This window comes from Lithobates pipiens, unplaced genomic scaffold (assembly GCF_037356315.1).
Source record: "Lithobates pipiens isolate NorthernLeopardFrog02 unplaced genomic scaffold, aLitPip1_a1.2 Scaffold_8, whole genome shotgun sequence".
Lineage (NCBI taxonomy): Eukaryota > Metazoa > Chordata > Amphibia > Anura > Ranidae > Lithobates > Lithobates pipiens.
In genome coordinates this window covers 126425771-126450887 of record NW_027507903.1, presented here as the reverse complement: position 1 = coordinate 126450887, position 25117 = coordinate 126425771, and the positions used below count along the sequence as shown (strand labels likewise).

The window sequence follows — 25117 nt, the reverse complement described above, 5'->3', positions numbered from 1 at the left end:
CTACAATTTTACTAGCATTTTCCAGAAAAAGCACAACTGCAGATGCTAGTTGTATGCCTTACTTTACAGAGAATATTAACCCTCTATTGATACCTTCTTACAAAAAATAATGTTTGCTCCCTTGCAAGTTAACTTTGTTCATATTCATGTTATTTCCAAGAGAATAGGTCTTATTTCAAAAAGTGTTTGAGAAAAAAGAATACATTCTGTTGCCTGCAGCAACCAATAAAAGTCCCCTTTTACTCTATCTGTACCGTGTGGATAATAATAATGTGGATTCTGATTTTATGTTATCAATAACATCAACTGTTTTTACTTTCAGTAATTCAGTACAGATAAATAATGTCACTGCGTATTCCTAAACTGATATGAACAGGAAAATAGAGGCAGCTGATCAGCACAACACAGAGAAAATGGGAGGGTATTTACCAAGTCTGTAAAGAAAAAGAAAAATCCAAATTCTATGTTTGACTGAATCAAACCCTAATGCCCCGTACACACGATCAGACTTTCCGACAACAAAACCATGGATTTTTGTTCGAAGGATGTTGGCTCCAACTTGTCTTGCATACACACGGTCACACAAATGTTGGCCAACAATTATAAACGTGGTGAAGTACAAGACGTACGTGATATCTCCATTACGAACGCTAGTTATACTTGACTTATACGGCTCGTACTTGATTTCGAGCATGCGTGGACTTTTGTCTGACGGACTTGTGTACATACGATTGGAAAGTCCGACAACAAACATTTGTTGGTGAAAAATTTGAGAACTTGCTAGCCAACATTTGTTGGCGGAAAGTCTGACAACAAATGTTGGATGGAGCATATACACGGTTGGACTTTCCGCCAACAAGATCACATCCAACATTTGTTGTCGGAAAATCCGATCGTGTGTACACGACATAGCAATTATTCCGTTGCTACTAACATTTCCAGGGTCATCTGTCAAAAGATTCTAAAAATGATCAAAACGTTTTAAATTATGTGTGGCTTGAAGGAACCTGCTACAAACACTGATGTGTAGAGTATAGCTTTCTTCCTGATACCCACATTGAAACATTTTTACACATTTTTTAAGTAACATGCAACTTTGCCCTGGACAGAAGTCAAACATAGTGCTATGCATCCACCAAAATACATTTGTTACATGGCTGTTTAATGTTTATTGAGTAATCTAGGATTCACTTAAACTTATCACGCACTTGGACAATTCAAACTGAGAACATAATACTAATTTAAAAAAATGATCAGCAGAGGTTAACATTTCAAATCAATGATTAAATCCAGATATATAGGAAGTCAATGCTGCATACGTTTTTTTCTGTAAAAGTTGAGTTTTACCCTGCTCCTTTCCAGCTCGAGTCTTCTTTTTGCTCAATGAGTCTATCACTTTTCGGGATGACCTATATGTAATTTGGAATACTAAAAGTAGGACCAAGGTACATTTTTAAAGGAAAGGTTTAGATTCAAACTAGCCCCCCACCCAACCTTTTTGGCACCAAAGACTGGTTTCATGGCATCACAACTCTCCTTTACAGCACAATTTCCCCTATAGATATATATATATATATATATATATATATATATATATCAGTGGCCACAGTCCCCCTTTACATCACAGTTCCCTTTAAAGCAGTCCCACAGTATACTTTCACGTCACAGCCCCCTTTACATTACAGTGCCCCTTTACAGTGCAGTACCCCTTTACATTAATGTAGAGGGGCACTGTAATTATTACAGTGCCTCTTTACAGTGCAGTCCACTTTATATCACTGTGCGCCTTCACATTACAGTGTCCCTAGCAATCACAGCTCCCCTATCACAGTGCCCCTTGCAGTCATGCCCCCCTCCCCCTTACCTTTCTAAAATCACTGCCCCCTTTCAATCTCTTTCTCCACTGAACAGTCCTACCATCGGCAGGCAGGACAGAGGCAGTTATCTGCCTCCCGCCCTGCTAATCGGATGATATAATCAGTGGAGCGATGATACAGAGCTGGACAGAGGACGGGAACTGCCCAACTTATCAGGTAACAAGTAGGGGATTGGTAATATGAAAAGGCTTCCGCCTTCTGTTTGGTGCAGAAGACCCGGAAGAGGACACACAGGCTAAGTGGCAAGGCCACACAGAAGGAGGTGAGCGGCGACTATGGGCCATGATAGTCCTGTCCGGACCAGGGTCACCATTCACCTCCTGCTGTGCAGCCCAGTTATTAACAGGCCATGGACCGGTAGCATTCTGCAGTCCGTGGGTTTTCAGCTAACTAGATATCTGGATCTACCCACTGAATTGACATGTCCTTTTTAACTAAAGGAAAACCCTAGTTATGCATGTTTTCACTGAACTCTCAATTTGAATTGCCCAGGTTGGTGACAAGTTCACTTAAAGCACAGACTAAACATTCCATAGACAAACAATATAGATACTGCTGTAACATGTAACTGTAATAAATATTGACTTATTAATAGAAGGTGAACTATTTAATTACAGTATACAGTTAGAATTGAGGAAGAGGTGAAGGAGAAAGAAAGGAAAGCTTACAGAACAAGGCACAGTACAGGAAAATATCTGATGATTTCTAAAAGTGATGGATGGAAACAGGGACTACAAGGATATCTCTACAGAAAGCCATAACTCACTATCACTTATAGCTTTGTAGCACTACCTCCCTGGTTCAAGGTTTACCAATTAAAGCACACTCTACAAAGTACATAAAACATGTACATATTATAATGAAACCATGATTTATAAATGACAATTGGATTTTCTGGATATCATCGTTTGATGTAATGAGGTTAAAGCAAAGGTGCTGATTAAAATGAACCTTGCAGTAAAATTCAAGGTCCACCTATACTGTCTGGGGACCTTCCCCAAGTGAAATGGATGGCAATAGTAATTCCAAAATTGTACCTGTAAAGAAAAGCTAAGAATTCATACTTACCTAATGACACCAATGACATTGCACTCCTTCAAGCAAGATCCTGTGGAATACAGAGTAGTCCAATTCTCTAAAGAAGATGATCTTGCAATGGACTGAGGGTGTCTTCTCATGGATTTGGCCTGCTCTGCATTCCCCAAGAATCTTCCTGGAAAGACAATGACATCATGCTCGTGGTGCAGAATATTAGGTGCCTTAAAGGGGGAGTCCGCCGGGAGTCCGCCGTTTTTTTTTTTAAAAGCCAGCAGCTACAAATACTGCAGCTGCTGACTTTTAAAATAATGACACTTACCCGCCCAGCGCGCCCACGATGTCGGCACCCGAAGCCGATCTCTCGATCATCTCTCAGGTGCTGCCACAGCCATCTTGGGTATGGGAATCAGGAAGTGGAGCCTTTCGGCTTCATATCCCGGTTCCCTACTGCGCATGCCCGAGTCGCACTGCGCAATAAGGATGGTCCCCGCTGTCTCTGGAATCCGTGTGTTTCCCAGCAGGCAGCGGGGGACCTTCGGAAAGGGGCGTAGATTCTGCGGAAAGGGGCGTACCTTCTGCAGAATCTACGCCGGAAGTGGGTGCAGATACCTGTACTGTACAGGTACCTGCACCCCCCTCCCCCCCTGAAAGGTGCCAATTGTGGCGCCGGAGGGGGGGGAGGGTTTCAATGAGCGGAAGGTCCACTTTAGGGTGGAGCTCCACTTTAAGAAGAAAAAAGCCGCACAAACAGTGCATGCCATTTTTTTATACAGTAATGTCCCGCCTCAGATTCATGGTACCTGCAGCATGCAACACAAAAAAGTGGTATCTACACCTGAATATCTTTACCTGGATCTTTCTGTTTTCTTTATTTAGAGCCATGAAACCACATTAAACGATACCGTATGTAGTTTGGGACATCAAATAAGGCATTACCTCATTCCTCTACTTGCAAACACTTTTTATATAACCCAACAATTAAACCACTTTTTTTAAAGGCCTCAAGACACAGATGAACATACCTATATGGACAAATATTTGATTTTCCTAAATAGTGACAATGAAAGGTACAGAGACTTCACCTTCCAACATTTAATCTTATTAATATAAATTTAGATTACTTCATCCTCTACTAAAAACATTCCAAAAAACACAGGGTTCTTTCAGGAGATAAAAGCCAAGTATGGCATGCCCACACTTCAGCAGAACAGGGCATGCATAGGATAAGGTGGAATAATGATTGAATTTTTAGCACAGTTAATTGTCTTTGATCTTTTCCTGCTCTATCAATGCTTCTTTTTACATTCTTTGCCAATTTCTGCTTTGTTTACTATCTTGAAATTGATATTTGACCATATAATAGATAAGAAATGCTACTTATATTTATTACCATTATTGTTATATATGTTGACTAATTATATAGTGTATCACAGTATTGTTTATTAATGTATACACTTGGTATACTAATTTCTTTTATTAATCTAAGGTTCGTTTTTGACAGGTTTATACATTTTACAATCACCTAAATATACAGTTTAACCCTGTCAAGCCATCAGTACACAGATATGCGGCCTCACTGGACTGGGCTTTTTCCATGGGGTCGCATATCTGTCTTTGTGCTAGGAACATGCCACAAAGCATGATCCCAGCACAGAGACTGGGAACTCATTGAGTACCCCGAACTCCCGGTTCACCTGATCGCCATAATAGCCTCTAAATGGCTATAACAATGATCAGTCACTGGGAAGCCAGCCCCTCTATTTTTCTCACTCTGTGAATGGAGGGGCAAGATACATTGTACTTCTCTCATTCCTTAATGAAAGAAAAAAAAAAAATGTGTGTAAAAAAAAAAAAAATCAATAATAATAATAAAATTTAAAATAAATAAATAAAAAATAGCCAGAACAAGGTTTAATCTAGGTCAGTGCCAAGGTTAGTTTTTTGGTCAAGAAAGTTGCAAAGGCCAAGGTCATTGTCAAAGGTCATGGCCAGTATATTTTGGGCAGGCTTTTTTTTTAAAAGCATTTTTCTAATTAGTATGAGGGTCAGTTAGGCCGCGTACACACGGGCGGATTGTCTGCCCAACTAAGTTCGTCAGACAATCCGACAGACAGTCCGTCCACATTTTGAATGAACGGACTTGACCACACACGATGAACAGACAGTCCGCTGAAAACTTGCGCGATGACGTGTACAGCACGTACGACGGGACTAGAAAAACGACGTCCAATACACTGCAATGCAACCTTCGGCCGTGTAAATCCTTTCTGAGCATGCGCCATACTTAGTCCGTCCAACTTGCCTACACACGAGCGGACTGTCCGCTGAAACCAAGTTTGGACGGACAAAACCAAGTTTCAGCGGACAAAATTACGGAAATTCCGAAAGACAAAGTCCGTCAGACTGAAAAAGTCCGCTGAAGCCCACACACGAGCGGACTAAGTTGGGCAGACAATCCGCCCGTGTGTACGCGGCCTTAGTGTCAGTGTGTTTTAGATAAGATTGTTTTTGGGCTGTACTACATTTACATACAACAACTAACATACACATATGTAGTATCGCTTCAATTGTCAAGAGCAGGAGAATTTATTTTGGGATGTTCTTAGGTGGCAGGTTATGGTAGTAAGAAGAAATATATAGCTACATTTAAAAAAAATTTTTTACTGTTTTTAGGCCGGTTTTCCTATGATAATAAAAAATAAATAAACGCTTATTGGGATTTTGTTTTACCAACAATATATAGCAGAATACATATTGACCTAAACTAATGAAGAAATTCTATTTCTTTACATTTTTTATTGGATGTGATTTATAGCAGAAGGTAAAAAATACTGTTGTTTTTTTTTTTGTTTAAAGTGCAAAAAATAAAAAAACGCAGAGGTGATCAAATACCATCAAAAGAAAGCTCTATTTGTGGGGAAAAAAGAACATCAATTTTGTTTGGGTACAGCGTTGCATGATTGCGCAATTGTCAGTATAATGTAATGCAGTGCTGTGTGGCAAAAAATGGCCTGGATGGGAAAGGGGAAAATCTTCCGGAGGGAAAATGGTTAAGTGGCTAAGTGTTTAATCTGTACTGTCCTGCAGATTGAATGTAATGCCTGTCTTTTAGTGGGTTTCCACTGGGTGGTCCTGCTTCCTTCCAGAGACCAAAAGATACTGGCAAGTAGATTTGATGGTCACAAAAAAAAACTATCCAAAGGTTCCGTGAATTGTCACCAATTTGAGTAAACTTGACTGACGTTGCATTTTATCAAGAATAACATAAGTAAAGGGCTACATTTAATTTTAACTAATATTTTGTTTCTAACTGTAAATGGACATGCTAAGTAAAACTGCCTAAGTAAGCATCCAAAGACATGACATATTCTGTCAGCTCTACTTTTCCACTCTAATAGCTATAATCTTGGAAATCCAGTTTTGGAGTTTCGCTGTCCATGTTGTCCAGCAGTCATCAACACGACAGTCAGGGGGCAAATTCTTTTGACAACCTTTCACACCACCTAAATGCCACAACATGAGAAGCCTCAGCAAAACATACCTGAAGGCAAAAATGCTTACTTCCCTGCATATGTTTCCTGGGGAGACTTGTAAGTGGCCTGGTACTGTAAATCATTGCCAAAACTGAAATCAGAATATATAAAAAAAAAAAAAAAATAGAACGTTCCTACTGTGAAGTGGCAATAGTGCTGATCTGAAAGGAAGTGGCAATGCAACTGGTAAAGCGACTTGAGCCTCCTAGTCTTTTTTCATGCCCACCTTGTATCTGTCCCTCCTGACCCATAACTATGAAGAAGGAATGTGAAAAAGGGAAGAAACCTGTGTTAAGAAATTAGATAAAGTCTTTGTGTGACCAAATATATTTTTTGAACAGTGTGCACAGGTTACCTAAATATATATAATCATAGTATAGATCTTTCATTTTAGCCAATATATACAGTAAATAGCATAATTTATTCTTATAGAAAACTAAATCCAATAATATATCTGTTTACTAAGCAATATACATATAAAAAATGAAAATAAAGTAAATATAAAGCTTAGTGATTTTAGAAGTACAAAAGCAGGATTTTTAGAATGCAAACAATCTTTTTTGAAAAAAATCTCCGGCTGCAGTATCTACCAATCACAGAAAAGTCCCACATGTTAAGAAATGTAAGTGATAGTTGATGCAAGCCTACCTCAGTGTGGAACTCTCAGGCCGCGTACACACGCGCGGACTGTTCGCCCAACCTTGTCCGCTGAACAGTGTTTGGGCGGACAGTCCGCTCGTGTGTGGGGCTTCAGCGGACAGTTTCAGCGGACAGTTGGCCGAACAAGGTCTTACGGAAATTCCGAAAAACTGTCCGCTGAAACAAGGTTTCAGCGGACTGTTCGCTCGTGTGTAGGCTTGTTCGGCCAACTAAGTCTCGCGCATGCTCAGAAAGGATTTCCACGTCGGAAGGTTGCATTGCAGTGTATAGGACGTCGTATTTTTCGCCCCGTCGTACGTGCCGTTCACGTCATCGCGCACGGTTTCAGCAAACTGTTCGTCCGTCGTGTGTGGCCATGTCCGTCCATGCTAAGTTTGAGCGGACTGTTCGCTCAAACTGTTGGACAGACAAAGTTGGGCCAACAGTCCGCGCGTGTGTACGCGCCCTCATACTCCAATAAGAGCCTTATCAGCTGCCCACCTGAGACGGCTCCTTTAAAGAGGTTGTACATCCATTCTGTAACCTTGTACCTACAGGTAAGCCTATAATAAAGCTTACCTGCAGGTACTATGACCTGCATGGTTTAGGAGATATTTATACCTAATGTAGCCGGTGATGTCACCGACACATGTGCTCTGAAGGAACAGTGTACCCGTGGCGTCCTTTCAGAGCTCCTTGCTGCAGTCTGTGACTACCGTGAGTATGCGTGGGAGTGACGTCATCGCAACGCTGTACAGCAAAGAAATGCTGATTGAAGTTTAGCCTTGGTACAATGAAAGCTGCTGCAGTGGGTTAAAAAGCCCCAGAGACTGTAATTATTAGTAACTGGGCAGCAGGGTGTCAAAGTGGTTAGCACTTCTACCTCGCAGCACTAGTTGTCGGTTCAAGACACAACCTGCCTGGATTTAGCATGTTCTTCCTGTGCCTGCGTGGCTTTTCTCCGGGTACCCTGGTTCCTTTCCACACTCCAAAGACATGCTGGTAGGTTAAAAGGGTCAATACTGAAGAAATGGCTGCACTCCAAGATCCATCAAAATTCTTATTTAATAACGAACATCCCAAGTGTTACAGACAGTACAAATGGTAGATGCGTTTCACACACTAACAGGTGCGCTTATTCATTACTGTAATGAATAAGCGCACCTGTTCGTGTGTGAAATACGTCTACCATTTGAACTGTCTGTAACACTTGGGATGTTCATTATTAAATAAGAATCTTGATGGATCTTGGAGTTCAGCCATTTCTTCAGTGTTGATCGCATGCGGAGACGAGCGGAGGCGGGCAACTGTGATATCATTAGGCTTCTTGTCTCACCTGGAGCAGCGAGTTCTTTTGTTAGGTTAAAAGGGTTCTGTCCAAATTAGCCTTACTATGAGCATGTATGAATGTGAGTTAGGGACCTTAGATTTTAAGCTCTTTGAAAGCAGTGATTGTACCATATATATATATGTAAAGTGCTGCATAAGTTGACAGCACTATATATGTATGTGTAATAATGAACAAAATAAATAAAACATTTCATGGCGTGACTGTATAATGTATGTTATACATTTCACATTTGTTAGATAAATAGCCACCTGATCTATTCTCTTTCTTGATTTTGATCTTTAACTTCCAGCTGCTACAAGCATCTTTACTCTTTTTTGTGGATGTAACCCTAAAATAAAAACTAAAAAATAAAAAAATAAAAACCGGTCCTTTAAAGCCTGTTAAAGTGGTTGTAAACCCGTACAACACATTTTTGCTACAAGTAAGCCTTTAATAAGGCTTACCTGTAGCTACCCTGGATATCTCCTAAACCGGAACAGTTTAGGAGATATCCCCTGTATCTGCATGTGCCGACATCATCGGTACATGCAACTGGACTGCATGTGACGCACTGAAGCAAACTGAAGCAACGGCATGTATGTGCCATTGCTTCAGTGAGTGTGTCATTACCGGCGGCTCCCATGCGCATGCGTGGGAGTGACGTCATCGTGGCTTAAGCCAATCACAGCACCGGAGCTGCGATGCCCGGAAGTAACTTCGAGAGCGATGCCGGCCGCCGGAGCGGTGTACGAGGATGGCTGCGGGGGCTTCGATCTCAGGTAAGCAATTCATAATGAGCTAGTATGCTATGCATACTAGCTCATTATGCCTTTGTCTTGCAGGGTTTTTTTTTCTCTTGGGTTTACAACCACTTTAAACCATATAGTGCTTCTGCTGTGTCATTTGTCCCATTCTATGTTGTAATATACCCGGTTGATTCTGTCTGCTTCTGTGTCCCCCTTAGTGTGCTGACCACGGTAAACATGGCTGCTGATCCATGATACCATGGTCAGGTTACATGCCTCCATCATCCCGCTGCTATCCTCTTTCCCTCCCTCCACTGCAGAGTCTGTGTAGTGAGCCTTCTCCTATCCGCCCCTCCCCTCCTGCCGCTATTTTTAATAAGTTAGTGATTTCATTTTCTGCCAGCCCCTCTGCAATAACAAGTTATACTACACCGTATGTGTTTGGCTGACGTCAGAGGGGAAACTCAGTCTCTCCTACTGTACTCCATAGATCAGGGAATGGGGAGCGGTGGGCGGTCATGTGACCGCACATCACAATATGAGAAAAGATGTTTAGCTGCCGAATTTGAAAAAAAAAAAAAAACACACACTGTGTAGTACATGTAGTACATCTTGTTATTGCAGAGGGGCTGGAATATCTGACTTAACAACCACTTTAATGTTATGCCATATAAAAAAAAAATTCAATAGTCTAAAAAATGCAAATATTGACATGGATAATTGAGAAAGAATAGGTGCAATACCATTGTTCCATGGCTATTGTGAGTTGGAACATTTCTTTATAGTACAGATTTGTCATACTAGCTTCTATATGTACTGTAACCAGCATAGTTCCTAGGTGCCACTATTAAACTGGAGAAGGGTCATAGTTCGATTTGGTATATCCCAAAACAGATAAAGCAGTGAAAGCTACTACTGCAATAAACTTTGGTAAGTATGGAACCAGTGAAGAATATCATTGCCTTCCTCTTGTTTTTATGTTTATACCAAGTAATGGTAAATTGTTTCTTCATAATCCCTGGATGTTAAACCTGTGCTATCAAGCTATGTTATGTATTGACCTCTGCAAGCTGCATAGCGTTTCACAGGATCTCTGAGGATATGATACTCTAAAAACTATTATAATATTGCTATCTTTTTAGAAATGATCTGCAAAAATGTCCAGTGGCATTCAGTACCAAAAGGGTAGACAAAGAAAGTTATTTGCATGTTATGAGCATGTGTGACAGCAGTCAATAAACATGTTAGCATAATTCTATGGAACACTTATATCAGTAAGCATAAAGAAGACCATAACTGGTGTCTATAACATAACATGTTTGACCATAACCAGCACACACTAAAATGTACGTCAAAAAGAACGTTCTTTCTGGAGCGGAATAGTGTAAGGTTGCAATTTTCTGGGCTCCAGAATCTGACAGGGAAATCATTTTCAAATGGCACAGATGTAATAGGTCCAGACAGCTTATTTTTAACCTTGATAACCTTTAAAGGGTTAGTTCATCTAGAACTAACACTGTATACCCTCTGCACCTCCCCTGGACCCCACTGCACTTACCTCCTTGGGTGATACAGTTTCACTATCCATGCAGCCCAGTATGGTGGTCCTAGAGTTTGAAAACTGTGATGTTCTGCCTTTTCTTTTCCTTAGAGACACCAAGATCAGAGTAGTGGTGCTTACCAATCAGAACTGGTGTCTCCAGGGAAAGAAGAAGAAGAAGTAAAAGCATGGTTTTCAAACTCAAGGACCACGGTACCGGGCTGCGTGGATGAAGAAACTGAATCACCCACAGAGGTAAGTGCAATGAGTATGGGGGGTGAAGGGGGTGTTAGTTTACCTTTTCATTCTTTTCTGAAAGGATGAACTTACACTTTAACCTTAGTGATACTTTCATATATTCTTATGAAATATCCACTATGGTGAGGCAGAAAAAGCAGTGCTGGTGCATTTGTTTGCAGCATCAGAAGTTTGCTGCTGGTAATTCTCAGTGTGGGGCTGCTGGCACTGAGAACCAGCTTCAATAATACTGCTGTTTTTTGATGTCAAACAGTTTAACCCTTACATTCCAGCCTCTGCTCGAAAAATTCAGCAGTATTAATATTGGAACGTTTGCCTGGCCCGGAATCCAGCGATGTCGGCACCCCGGCCGATGCTTCTATCGGCTTTCGGGTGCTCTCGCCACCATTTCCGCTAAGGGCACCCAGCAGTGAAGCCTTGTGGCTTCACAGTCGGGTCCCTATTACATATGTACGCAGCGTGCTGGGCTCTCTTACTGGCCCATCAGTAAGGGCAAGAAGGAGGGAAGAGGAGGGGGCCAGACACAACCTCCCATAAACGCTTAACCTCTCCCAAAACATTAAACCAAATTCCCAATGTGTTCTCTGAAAATTTACCCCACCTATCCACCCAAACTCTTAACCTAACCACTAAAATAAGCTAAACACTAATGACAACATGTAAACAGAAGCCTGTTGCTCCAAGGGAGACTGTCTGAAATGTCCATTTAGCTGAATATACAATGATACCTAAGCCTTGCCCGAACCCAAAGCAGCGCTCTCACATCACAGAGACAGGTCAACAAATTGACTTGTATGTTATTTTTTGCATATATTGTATGTTTGCAAATACAATGTACATTAACATATACAACATGTAGGGTACTTTTAGAGAACATCTCATCACTAACTTTTGATGGAAAATCTCCCAATGGGGCAACTCTACTAGTGTTAGCTGTAAAAGGTGAGATTTTCCCACCCTGTGAAATTTTTTTTTCCCTCACCCTGTCATGCCAGTGGAAGAAAGGTGACCCTCCCCAGTGGGAACACAATATAGCATCTGTAACATGGCTGAGGATCTAACCCTTCAGCACTGCACTTTAAACAAAAAAATAATTGTTTATTTCTTGACTTGGCATGGTCTCCTGCATACCTCAGATTAGCTTGTGAGTTGGATAGCTAGCACTGTAAACCAGCCAAACTCTATAGCATTGCAAAGTGCTACCATCTTAACATCTTTCAGACTCTGGAAGTAGGATGACAACAGCAGAGTACAAAGTAACCTTACCAGTGTGGAGGTGATGAGGAGGTGATGAGGTTGAATTATAGACTATGTAGCTGTTGGCTCAAAATATACATAATTGTCACTATTCTAGCTACAGAGTGAGGTATGGATGTGTGACTTTTAAGAGTGACTACACAAAATTAGAAATCTTTTGGCAGGCAAAATAGTTCACATATATTTATTTATGCTATTAGGCTAGAATTATATTTTTACCAATTTTATAAGAATGATAAGGGCCTTGATTTTATTCCCAGTTAAAAATGCAGATTAACTGTAAAAATAGTGCAATGTCTCCATGAAATGTATAGAGGATAGTAATTACTTCAGAGTTGTGTTGTAGGTGTGAGCCCAATGCCCGAGGCCCTATGCTTTTATACAGACATGTAACAATCCTAATCTCAGGCCTAAGGTAATTTCATCTACTTTTTTATACTATGGTATCTCCAGTTATATAAGCATTTACAGAAAGACAAACATAGATCAGGAAACAGAGGACTGGATGGTCAACAGAATATGGCCAATAGGAAGCCTCAAAGGCACAAAGACGCTTACTCACAGCTTGTACCCACAGCTATTTTGACCAGGGTACATTCATTCTGTCTTGTTTGCTCCAGAGCAGACACAGGGTTATATTAATCCTATTAGGAAAAGTTGTAGGGTAATAGGACCTGGTCCAATGAAAATTGCCCATGGGACTAATGCTGCATACACACGACCGGACTTTCCGGCAGACTAGGTCCGAAGGGATTAGTCTGTCAGACAATCCGATCATGTGTGGGCTAGTCTGATCGTTTTTTGGAAAAAAAATTTGACGGACCTAGAAATAGAACATGTTTGAAATCTATCCGATGGACGCAATTCCAACAGACTAAAATCGGGAAAACCGATTGTCTGTGTGCTGATCTGACAGAAGCTATTGACTACTGGCTATTGAACGTCCTTGTTTAGCCCCGTTTATGTCATAATGTTCAAAATGAACGGACTTTCGAATGGACTTAGTCCATTCGTGTGTGGCCAAATCTGTTAGTTTCGGAAAGTCAGTCGGAACTCAGCCGAAAGTCCGTCGGGAAGACCGTCGGACCTAGTCTGCCAAAAGGCCAGAATATAAGAAAAGGAATAGTCTGACCATAACAGCTAATCAGATTCCAGATAGCATTTGCTAATGCAGTTTAGATTGACAAAAGCAATCCTGTCCTGTGAAAGGTTCCTTGAATAGTACAACAGATTTTGCACATCCGTAACTGACCCTTCATTACTTATACATAATAGAAATAACTAGTATTATACACATTTTTATAGATGACAATGCATCTATAGCAAGCATAATAGTTTTGAAATAAAGTTTTTATGGCTTAATAAATGTATTTTTTCTCCAATGGAAACTCTGATGGGAAATTTGAATGACTACTTTTGATTACTTAACTTGAAACTGCTTAATAAACAAACATAATAACTGTATGGGTATTAAAAAAAAAACACAAAAAAAAAAGAAGAATTTCTACACAAAAGACAAGTTTCTTTAATATATTTCCACTCAATACCATGTCTGCTAATCTCATTGAATGTATTTGTATGTGAAACTGAACATATCCTGGATAAACTTGGCTTAGGGAGTAAATAGAATTTATCGACTCTTTATAATTCTATTTACAAACTGTATGCCCCATGTGTCACCTATCCCTGTAAATACAGATTCCCCCTGCAATATCAACACAAATAATATAATGCACATCATATAGATACTACATTTAAACATCAGCTGTCAATGCCAAAATGCATTAGTTTAAAAGTGTTCATTCACTTCACTATGTCCTATCCATTTAATTAAATGGCTTATTACACTATATACATTTCCTTTTCTTTCTTTTTATAACAGCTTCATCCAGAATACTTTGATAGTGCATTTACTAACAGGTATTTAACCGCTTCATTCCCTGCAAAGGTAAAGCATAATGGACTACTATGCATCACATAGTAGCCCATTATGTGTCACTTACCTGACTCAGGAGCCAGCGAAGTCGCCGCTGTCCCCTGTAGTCAGCCGCATCCATCTTGCTGGTGGCGTCTCGCAGCTCCGCCGCTGTCATTTGGCGAAGCCGCGATGACGTCACTCCCGCGCATGCGCACGGGAGTCGACACGCGCGGCAGCTCCATTATTGGAAATGCCGCGCTCAGTGCGCCTGCGCGCCGCTGTCTACGGCGCATGCGCCGTAGACAGCGGTGCCCGTTTTCGGGCAAATATCTCCTAAACCATACAGGTTTAGGAGATATTGCTTGGACCTACAGGTAAGCCTTAATCTAGGCTTACCTGTAGGTCAAAGTGGTTTGTAAGGGTTTACAACCACTTTAATAACTAGAGCATTTATCCCCTTCTTAATCCCCATAGCAGATTTCAGGCTTTGGAGATGCAATATTCTATCTGGTTTTATTTTTTTCATTATTCCACCTAACTGAAGGTAATGCTATCTGTCTTAGACAAATAGGTAATCTTTCCGGTACCATATACAAATAAATAAGCCATTTTAGTTTTGTAATTACAGTAGAATATAATGACAAAATATGACAAACTATGCCACAATTTATTTTGTGTTTTATTACAACAAAATTGAAAGAGACATTTTCCATCAGAAATAAATGATCTGATAGGAATAGAAGTATGCGTATAGAAAAAATCACTATGATTACTGTCACAGTGATTATTTGATACATGCACATTACTGAATGTTAATTTAGGGGAATGAAGATCTTTCAGTGGCATTTTTAAACCACTGTAACTTTAGATCAGGGGTCTCAAACTGGTGGCTCTCTAGCTGTTGCAGAACTACAACTCCCATGAGGCATTGCAAGGCTGACAGTTACAAGCATGAATCCCACAGGCCGAGGCATGACGGGACTTGTAGTTCGGCAACAGCTGGAGGGCCGCCAGTTTGACACCCCTGCTTTAGATGGACCACTATTTTGCATATGTTATTCTCCATCACAGACTTTCCAACACTAAAGGATGGGGTTATGTAATTAGAACAGAATGGTTCCACAACTTTCCCACCTCTTGTCCTGTTCTTGGACAATCAATCATCTGCCTTGACACATTCCATGGTGATTAGATTAAGGTGACTGTTTTATCTATGTGGATATAAATGCTGGGGTATGTTCCCGAAACTCATTAAAACTGAAGAAGTTATGCCGGGCCATACACGGTTCGAATTTCGAAAGAATTTTCTTTCGAAAATCGTATCCAAGAATTTTCGCATGAATTTCGCACCATTAGTGGGCTGCAGCAAAAGCCGATTTTCGTGCGGAAATCAAATTTGAGGAATCGGACATGTTGGAAATTTTTGGAAAAACGAACAATATTCTAATCAATGATGGGAGAATCGTGCGAGAAATGTAATAAGAAAAGAAAATTTATACAGAGAAAAGAAGATTCCCGGTCACGAAAATTATTTTCTGTAGTAACATGAGGTGAAATTGAAGGCTTGGTTGGCCGAATTTCGAAATTCAATGGTGGCATTATCGGATCACAAAAAAAAAAACTTTCTGATTTTGAAAAGAAAATTCATTAAAAATTTGACCGTGTATGGCCTGCATTACTTGGATAAGCTGTAAAAATGTCCAGGTAAATGTGACCAACTGCTACTAGTTATACTAAACTAAAAGTTCCTTTCAAGGGAGAGCTCTGAAGTGACAGATGCCTTGGCGTGACCCATTATTCTATTATGTCTATGGGCACCCTTACTAAATGGCACGGATGGGTGGCACTAAGGGGCACTGATAGGTACCACTGATAGATGGGACTGATGGGCACTGATAGGTGGCACTGATAGATGGCTCTGATAGGTGGCACTGCTGGGCACTGATGGGCACTGGTAAATGACACTGATGGGCACGGATAAGTGGCACTGGGGTGCAGCACCGTTGTTGAGGCAGATTGTGGGCACTGATGGGTGGCACTGTGGGCACTGATGTGTGGCACTGTGGGCACTGCTGGGTGACACTATGGGCACTGATGGGTGCCACTGATGGGGGGCACTTTATTACTGAGGTGGCACTGGCAGGGGGCAGGTGGGCACTGGTAAGCTGGCTGTGATCGGGACTGATGTCCCGATCACGGCCTCCGGTGATCGGCTCTTTTTTTTTCTCCTCGCGCTGACTACCGACTCTGTTGTATCACATGATCAGCTGTCATTGGCTGACAGCTGATCACGTGGTAAGGGGTCGGGATCGCCCCTTGCTCGGATCCGTGATCAGGCGAGTCTCATAGACTGTACGGTTTAGGAGATATCCCCTGTATGTGCCGATGTCATCAGCACATGCGCACTGGGGAAAACTGAAGCCATGGCACCTATATGCCGTTGCTGCAGTCTCTGTGCCATTACCGGCGGCTCCCATGAGCATGCGCAGGAGTGACACCATCGCAGCTCCGGCCAATCACAGCACTGGAGCTTCGATACCCGGAAGTAACTCCGGGACGTCATGTCGGCGGCCGGAGGGGGAAACGAGGACTGCTGCGGGGGCTTCGATCTGAGGTAAGTAATACATAACGAGCTAGTATGCTATGCATACTAGCTCATTATGCCTTTTTCTTGCAGGGTTTTTTTTTCTCGTTTTTTTTTTTTTTAAAGGGTTTACTTCCTCTTTAACACTACACCTTTTCTTACATTTGATAAATTCAAGTTAAAACCATTATTTTTTGCTAGAAAATTACTTAGAACCCCAAAACATTATATATTTTTTTTAGCAGAGACCCTAGGGAATAAAATGAGTGTTGTTGCAATATTTTATGTCACACGGTATTTGCGCAGCAGTCTTTCAAATGCATTTTCTTTGGAAAAAAATACACTTTAATGATTTAAAAAAAAAAAAACGAACCAGTAAAGATAGCCCAATTTTTTTTGTATAATTTGAAAGATGTTACGCCACGGGAATCGTGATCTTTATTCTAAGCAAAAAAAATAATCACGAGTCTCATTTTGGCCAGAATCGTGCAGCTCTACTCTCTATCAGTCATAGCAGCTAGAGAGATTTACACCAGAGGCTATGTTCTACATCCACTGGCTTGTGCCCTTGACAGCTACAGTAAAGCAACTACAGGGCTGCAGGGGACATTAATAAAACTGTAATAAAATAAATAATACATAAATAATAATAATAATAATAATAATAAAAATGTAAGCTGAAGAGTGGCCTTCAACAGTCACAGGTAGAATTATTTATTTGTTTCACTTCACAAAATAGGGAAAACTAGATTGGAGAAAACAAACATTAAACAAAAAAAATTTTCATAAAAAACTGGCTGGCCTTTAGTCTGTGTATTTTATGACGTTCCCCCGCATTACTGGTTGCCATGTAACCATTTCATCACAATACTAGAGGAAAATAATATAATTATACTGAGTTCAAATGATCTTCAAATTTTGACACTTCATCACAGTTGTTGCGCAGCTTCCACTTGAACACACCTGCTGTAAAATACTATAGAGGGTCAATAACCTGCGCAATGGACTGTAAGGTTGTTGTTTTTTCACGTATGTCAATCTGACACATAGACCCTATCGTTCCAATGTATCTCAGGAGAAATCCAGTCTCAATGCACAGAAGAATCAGCAAAGCATAACAAAAGCAGATCAGTATAAATGGACACCTTTCCTGTTCCTGGAAAAACATGAGATATATTCTCACAGACGAGTTTACGGAATACTACACACTATTTCCCTAATGTCAAAGGTGAATCATTTCGTAGTTTTTATTGTATCGTCCAAAACCAAAAATTATCAACTGATAGAGGAAACAATATCAAGAATTTATCAATGGAAAAACAATGACATCACATGCTACTGCGCATCTGTTTTAGAACCAATGACACACATAGCAGGAAAGGGTGTTGGTGTTATTCAAAGCATGCAGTCAAATGCTAACTTTAAAAACCAACTGTGGCTTCTAACATCTATATACCATGGCCAAAATGAAGCCTTTGCTTTGGCCCAACTTCAGAAATCAGTTGTTTTAAGTTACACCGTATCCACAAGTTTACTTCCAAGTATAGAAGTAAATATACAGTTTCCACAGTGTTATAATTTGCAATCTTCCTTTACACCTATATTTTTATTTTTTATTTTATTTTATTTATTATATTTTTATTTTATTTATTATATTTTTTTATGGTTGAACTGGATGGACTTGTGTCTTTTTTCAACCTGACTAACTATGTAACTACGTAACCTGCTTTTACATTTTGCAGAAACGCACTACAGTCTATTTAACATGGTTTCCTATAGATCTGGTTCACATCTCTGCGTTTAGAGCTGATGCTTTTATTTTTGGAACGTGCCAGGGACTTTTCTTCCCACAGCAGATTGTTAGAAACACCTCCCTAGGAAACACTTAACCCTTTGATCGCCCCCCTAGTGTTAACCCCTTCCCTGCCAGTGACATTTATACAGTAATCAGTGGCTATTTTTAGCTCTGATCACTGTATAAATGTCAATGGTCCCAAAAAACTGTCAAAAGTGTCTGATCTGTCTGCCGCAATGTCGTAGTCCAGGTAAAAATCGCTGATCACCACAATTACTAGTAAAAAAATTTATAATAAAAATTACATAAATATATCCCCTATTTTGTAGACACTATAACTTTTGCAATTTTTTTTTCCAAAATTATGTAGAAGAATATATATTGGCCAAAACTGATGAAGAATGTTGTTTTTGGATATATATTACAGCAAAAATTAAAAATATTGTTTTTTTTTCGAAATGGTTGCTATTTTTTTGTTTAAAATAAATACCACAAGGTGATCAAATACCACCAAAAGAAAGCTCTATTTGTGGGAAAAATTTTGTTTGGGTATAACGTCACACGCAATTGTCAGTTAAAGTGACGCAGTGCCAAATTCGCTAAAAATGGCCTGATCAGGAAGTGGGTAAATCCTTCCAGGGCTGAAGTGGTTAGGTTAGGGTTAGAGATAGAGTTAAGGTTGGAGTTAAGAGTTAGGGTTAGTATGCCAACACTAACAATTACTACTAACCCTAATGATTACTACTGACCCTAACATTTAACCCTAGCCCTTAACCCAAACCCAGCACTAAACCCTAACATGTGACTTTGGACATATAAAGGTTCCTGCTTTACTTTGTTGTGACTTTGATGCTACTCGAGTGCCACAGAGCGTAAAGTCACATAAAAATCGCACTACATGAACAGAACTGTCATACTTTCCTATTACCAAAAAAAAATCACAAAACGCGCTGGAAAACGCATCAACCGCAACCTGCATAGATGTGAACCTAGCCTTACACAGCACAGCCAGCATCATAACACTGGTAATTCAATGTCTAATAAGCAGACAGGTGATAAAGAGAGCCTCAAAGATAATCCAAGTCATTTTGCAATATGAGCAGCATGGCAGTGGTGTGTGAATCACAAAACTGGCTTTCAAGATTTTAAGCGATATTAAACCCAAAACTGAAAATGTAATATTGCAGCTTATCAATCATTCAATCTGGTGGCTGCATCAATTTTCTTTTCTTTGGCTTTTCCTCCTGTATTAGTGAGACACCACTCTGGAGGAATGAGAAGCGGAGGTACAGCAGACATCACCATTGTCAGTTGCGGGGGGGCAATGTTAAATGTATTAGCAGATTTAGAACCACTAACAAATTGAAGCGAAACTCCAGCTCACACTTTATAATCAGTTACAGTTGTTTCCTTTTGGGATAAAGATTTTGCATACGGTAAATAATTAAAAGATGATCATTTTAAATGAATTGATACATTCTTCTGTTTGTGCTGTGAAAACAAAAGACTTGCTGGCTGGATCATCAGATAAAAGTAGAAAAAAAGAAGGAAACAAATGCAGCCATCACATCTAAGAAAAAAGATGCAATATAATAAATGTTTGATTTTGGGTTTAATACTTCTTTGAATCTTTTGGCAGGCAAACCAATGTACATATATGTCTTGTCTGTTTGCTTGGAGTTTCACTTTATTTATACAAGAAAATGAAAGACAGCGGGAAATTTACTGGTTTATATAATAGACAACACGTAGTGAATAAAGTTATTACCACCTTAATGACATTCACAATAAAAGAAGAAACATATAATTTCAGATACTGGTTAAATCCCATACCTGGTGAACATAAAATACAATAATTCCTACTAAAAGAACTATTGTATTGCCATGATTGGACTTCTGAAAAACACTATAAACAACAGAAATATGGAGTTCCTACATTTACTTACAAGATGCCTGCAGGAGGTGGACCCTATGACATGGGAATTCCCCTTTCATATCCTTGGATATTTCCATAATAAGGGAGATTAAGAGGGAAAGGGAACACACTTAGATGGGGCAAAGACAAGGAGTAGTGAGGTAAATACAGATAGGATGGGTGTCACTGTCCACGTGGAAAAAAGAGTGATAGTTACCTACGTTATGAACGAGAGCATCTGCAATGGAGCGTGGAGAATAAAACAGCCAATGAGACAAAGCATGAGAGATGAAAAGACATAAACATTCAACAACAAACTCACAATATTCCAATCATCCCAATAAAGAGCAGCTCACATTTAAAAGCCATACTTGGTATACCATTAGTAAAAAAAAAAAAAAAAAAAAAAAAGCACCTTAAAATAGTTGCAAATAATAAATAAAATGAAACCAAAGCTTCACAAAATGCACAGAATGCAGACACAACAAACACAACTAATTCATAAAGCATAAAGCATCTAAACCAAGCAAATGTGGTCATAACCATTCTCTATTTGATAACAGGCACCTATACAACTTTCTTTTCTACTACAGAGTAGACATAGGGAACATATGTTATGGTGTGTTGTATGTAATAAGAAATCTATCATTTATATATTCAAATCAATCACTTTTATAAATGCTGACTATGTCTTTGAGTCAAGACAGTCAATTAAGTGGATATTCCTAAGATGGCGTAAAGAAATGAAAGTGTTTCTGAATGTAAAAAAATGTATATAGTATATTGCGTCTTAGCAATCATAAGCTGAATTTGTTTTCTTTTTTTCTGGGTGGGGGGGGGGGGGGGTCCTTTATTTTTATCTGGTGCTTCAGCGAGACAACATCTCTTGTTCTAGGGGGGCTACACTCACTCCTTCACTGTATATCTCTACAGAAGCAATACAGCTCCATAGCTTTGGACAGCAGCATTGTCAACCTGTGGAGAGGGTCATGTTAAACGGACTAGTAGGTTTAGTCAGACTAACAAATAAAGTAAACTAAATTACATTTTTTTTTTAGTTTTGGACAGAGTGGAGGTAGATTAGAATACCTGGAAGATTTTTATTGCTACCTCTGTCTACCATTATCAATGAAAGTGAAAGTGTAAGTGAAAGAAAATCCCAAATTTGGGTTGTCCCCCAGAACAGTAATAGAAGGGAAATCCTTCAATAAGAACACTGGTTCTGGTGGCCTGGAAGGCCCCAAGAGAACACCTTAATTCAGAGGGCTTTCCTCTCACTTCCGGTTTGGCTATGGCACAGGATGTGAGGTGTCCACTCCCTGCCTATGGCACAGGAAGTGAAGGGAAATCTCCCCAATGGGACACATATAGCAAAAATAACTGACAGGCTCTGGATGGATTTGTGTCTGTTCTCAATCAGATCAACTATGTAACAGGGGTCATAACCCCTCCATCTATAAATCCTCTATCCAAAATGGAAAAAATAAAAGTTTTGCCTATGGTTCTACTTTGCAATTGAAAATGATAATGGTATAGTCCATATGGTATATACGCTCTTGTCACGTTACATCATAAGCTCTTCCCCGCGCGTTACATCATGCGTTTGACATTATCAGGTGCGTGGCTTAGCATTCATAGAGGTGGATTATATAAGTGGGTTGACAGGGTTCTAGGACCAGTTCTCCCAGAGTGTCCTATGGTGATGTACAGAGGGAACCCCCTTTGAGGCTCCAAGTAGGGTATGTTTTTTTCATAACATAGGGGGTTTCTTCCCTTGTAGGAAGTGCTCTGTCAGTAATATTGACATACAGGGGCAAAGGAAAACAGAAACTTTTCTATCAAATTCTACTCAGGAGGTTTTTCCCATTAAACCGTTTATCACTACCAGCAAGCATGTAGTCTATCTCATCAGGTGTCCATGTGGGCTCGAATATATAGGCTGGATTGTCCGTATGCTCCAAGTCCGGCTGAAGGAACACATTGTAAATATTAAAAATGGCTTCCCCAAGCACAGCCTCTTCAAACATTATGATCTTTTTCATAGCCGAAACCCCAAGGGAACTTTGTTTCTGGGGGTTGACAAATTTATGGGTAATTGGAGAGGGAGTCACATGAATAGGGGTGTGTCCAGGCTTGAAACTTAGTGGATCTATAAGGCTAAGACCTATAGTCCATTCGGTCTGAATGTAAAGTGGGATGTAAATGCATTCATTAGTATTGCATATGGTTTCCTCATAATCTTTTCAAATTTTATACTTTGTTTATTAAAATTTTTGGTGGTGTATGCTACGTACGGACTTGCATCAGCTTTCCACCAGGGTGTCCTCCTTGGAAGCTGAGAACGAGGGCACTAAACTTGAGATCTCCCACATTCACTCCCAGCTGGCTTCGCAGGCGAGTACCCTCCGCGACTTTCAGCGCCATCTTGAGGACCTAGATAATAGAGGCCGACGGAATAACATCAGAGTCCGCGGCCTCCCGGAAGCGACCCAAGACGAGGACCTATCCATCACGCTTCAAGCCATCTTTAACAATATCCTAGGCCGCCCGGAACGCCAAAAGATCAAGCTTGATCGGGCCCATAGAGCACTCCGGCCGCGGGGGCCGGGTTCTAAACCACGCGATGTGATCTGTAGAGTTCATAATTACTCTCTTAAAGAAGAGATTATGAGTAAGGCCCGCAACATGCACGCTATTGATTTTGATGGAGCCTCCATTCAACTTTTCCCAGACCTGTCATGGTTAACTCTCCAGCAACGACGTTCCCTGCAGCCTCTTTTGTCCCTATTACGTGAAAATGACTTCCGCTATCATTGGGGCTTTCCTTTTAGTCTCACGGCCAAGAAAGATGGGAGGTCAACAACTCTCCGATTCCCGGAAGAACTTCAGTCTTTTTGCAGAGACCTGGACATTCCCGTCCCACCCACTCCCGGCTGGGAGCCTCTTCCGGTCCCGCCGCCACGTCCAGTTCCTTGGACCCAGGTGGTGGGCCGAAAACGTGTGGGTCCTGGTCCGGCTGGAACCCCCCCATCGTCTCGGGGAAGACGGGCTTAGGCCCTTAACGTGGTCATTATCATATCCTGGAACTGGTACTATGGACTGTCTGCTGTCTTCTTAACGCTGGGTCTTTTTGCAGGTTTAAGCTGGGTTTGACGCTGTGAGCTCTCCCCTCCTGGGGTGGTCCCCCCCCTTGAGGGGTGCTGTCCTGGGGGGGGGGCTGTTGGCGTTTTTAATTACCACTTGTTTTGTCCCTTTTTCTTTATTTTTTAGCGTGGGATACCCTTACCACAACCACTACCCCGCGGGTGGGAGTCACTTTATTTGGGGTTATTTTGTGGGGGATCCTCCTCTGCCGGCGCTCCTCTTGGGGGGCGCGGGCTCGGGGGACTCCTTTATGTTCTGTTGTGAGGTCCCGGGCCCCTCTGGGTTTTTTCCCCAACTTTCGTAGTTCTCCCCCCGGGGGGGGACTACCATCCTGTTGTACTGTTCCCTGGTTCTACTGTTTGTTAGTTTAGCGGTGTGGCACTGTGGTTATAGGCTTACCCAAGGGTGGTAAGTGCGGTGCTGCCCATCGTATACTACTTGGGCCAGGTGCCGGCCCCTATTCTCCCTTTTGTTTTGTTTTTTAGCTTTATCTGTAGGCAGGCCGGGAAGTTGCATATCTCTTCCTTGGTCATCTATTTCACCCCCCTGGGGGTTTCCCGACTGGCCTCCTATCTGGCGATTTTGCTAGTTGGGCCACCTTTCGGCGGGCGTGTAGAATACGCGCGCGTGCGGGAGGGCCCCTCGGGAAGCCCCTCAATGCCACCGGTTTTGGGTGGATTACATGCTGGCGTATTTATGTCGGCTGAGATGCTATTGCTTGCTAGTACGCTATGTGTTTGGTTTATTGTTATGTTTTCTCTCCCTTTTCTGGTGCTCAACCTCCCTTTTTCTTTGCTTTCATTTTCTCTCCTTTCTTTGGACGCCTTCTTACCTAGAGACTTGGACTCTTTCCGGTTTGCTCCGACCCTACGTCCCGGGCTCTCTTGGATGGATTTCTGGCAGGAACCTCCGCCGCTCTGGTTCGGGAGAGGTAGGAGGGGTAAGCGATGCTTTTTGTTCTTTTTTTGGTCTACACCATGATTGAGCTTCTGTCGTTAAACGTAAAGGGCCTGAACTCCAATATTAAACGTAGTCTGGCCCTCCGTGAGTTTAAGCGCTCAAAGGCAGACATTATCTTCGTCCAGGAGACTCACCTCCTGAAGTCAGGCTCCTTGTCGTTTGCCCACAGACACTTTCCACAAACGTACCTTGCTTCCAACATACGCAAACGGGCTGGCGTAGCGATCCTTTTTAAACAAGGCTCCCCCTTCCAACTACACTCACAATATGTAGATCCATTGGGTCACTATCTTATTTTGCGGGGCACGTGGAAGGGGTCTAATTTAACTTTATGTAATATTTATGCGCCCAATACCAACCAGGTTCCCTTCCTCTCCAAAGTGTTCAAACGGTTGTACTCCTCGCCACACCAATTTTTGGTGGTTGGAGGGGACTTCAACGTGGCCTTCTCCCCGACCTTAGATAGGCTTTCAGTTGGCACGGGGAGGGCCGGTGTTAGGGATGATAGGAAATCTACCTCGTTCCGCCAGCTGACTAGAAAGTATGCCCTGTTTGACGCATGGCGTACGATGTACCCTTCCGC

General features: G+C 41.2%; 1 protein-coding gene across 6 annotated transcripts in view; it reads right to left on the bottom strand.

Annotated features, from left to right (window-relative positions):
• SHANK3 (SH3 and multiple ankyrin repeat domains 3) overlaps positions 1-25117 on the bottom strand; it is a 595219-nt gene that overhangs the window by 106417 nt on the left and 463685 nt on the right. For 3 of the 6 annotated variants that reach the window (XM_077474101.1, XM_077474098.1, XM_077474100.1), the window contains one exon: positions 20648-20668. The exons of the other annotated variants lie outside the window; for them this stretch is intronic. In XM_077474101.1, coding sequence (XP_077330227.1) covers positions 20648-20668 — 21 coding nt within the window. The remainder of the gene's footprint in view (positions 1-20647; positions 20669-25117) is intronic. 6 annotated transcript variants of the gene reach the window in all.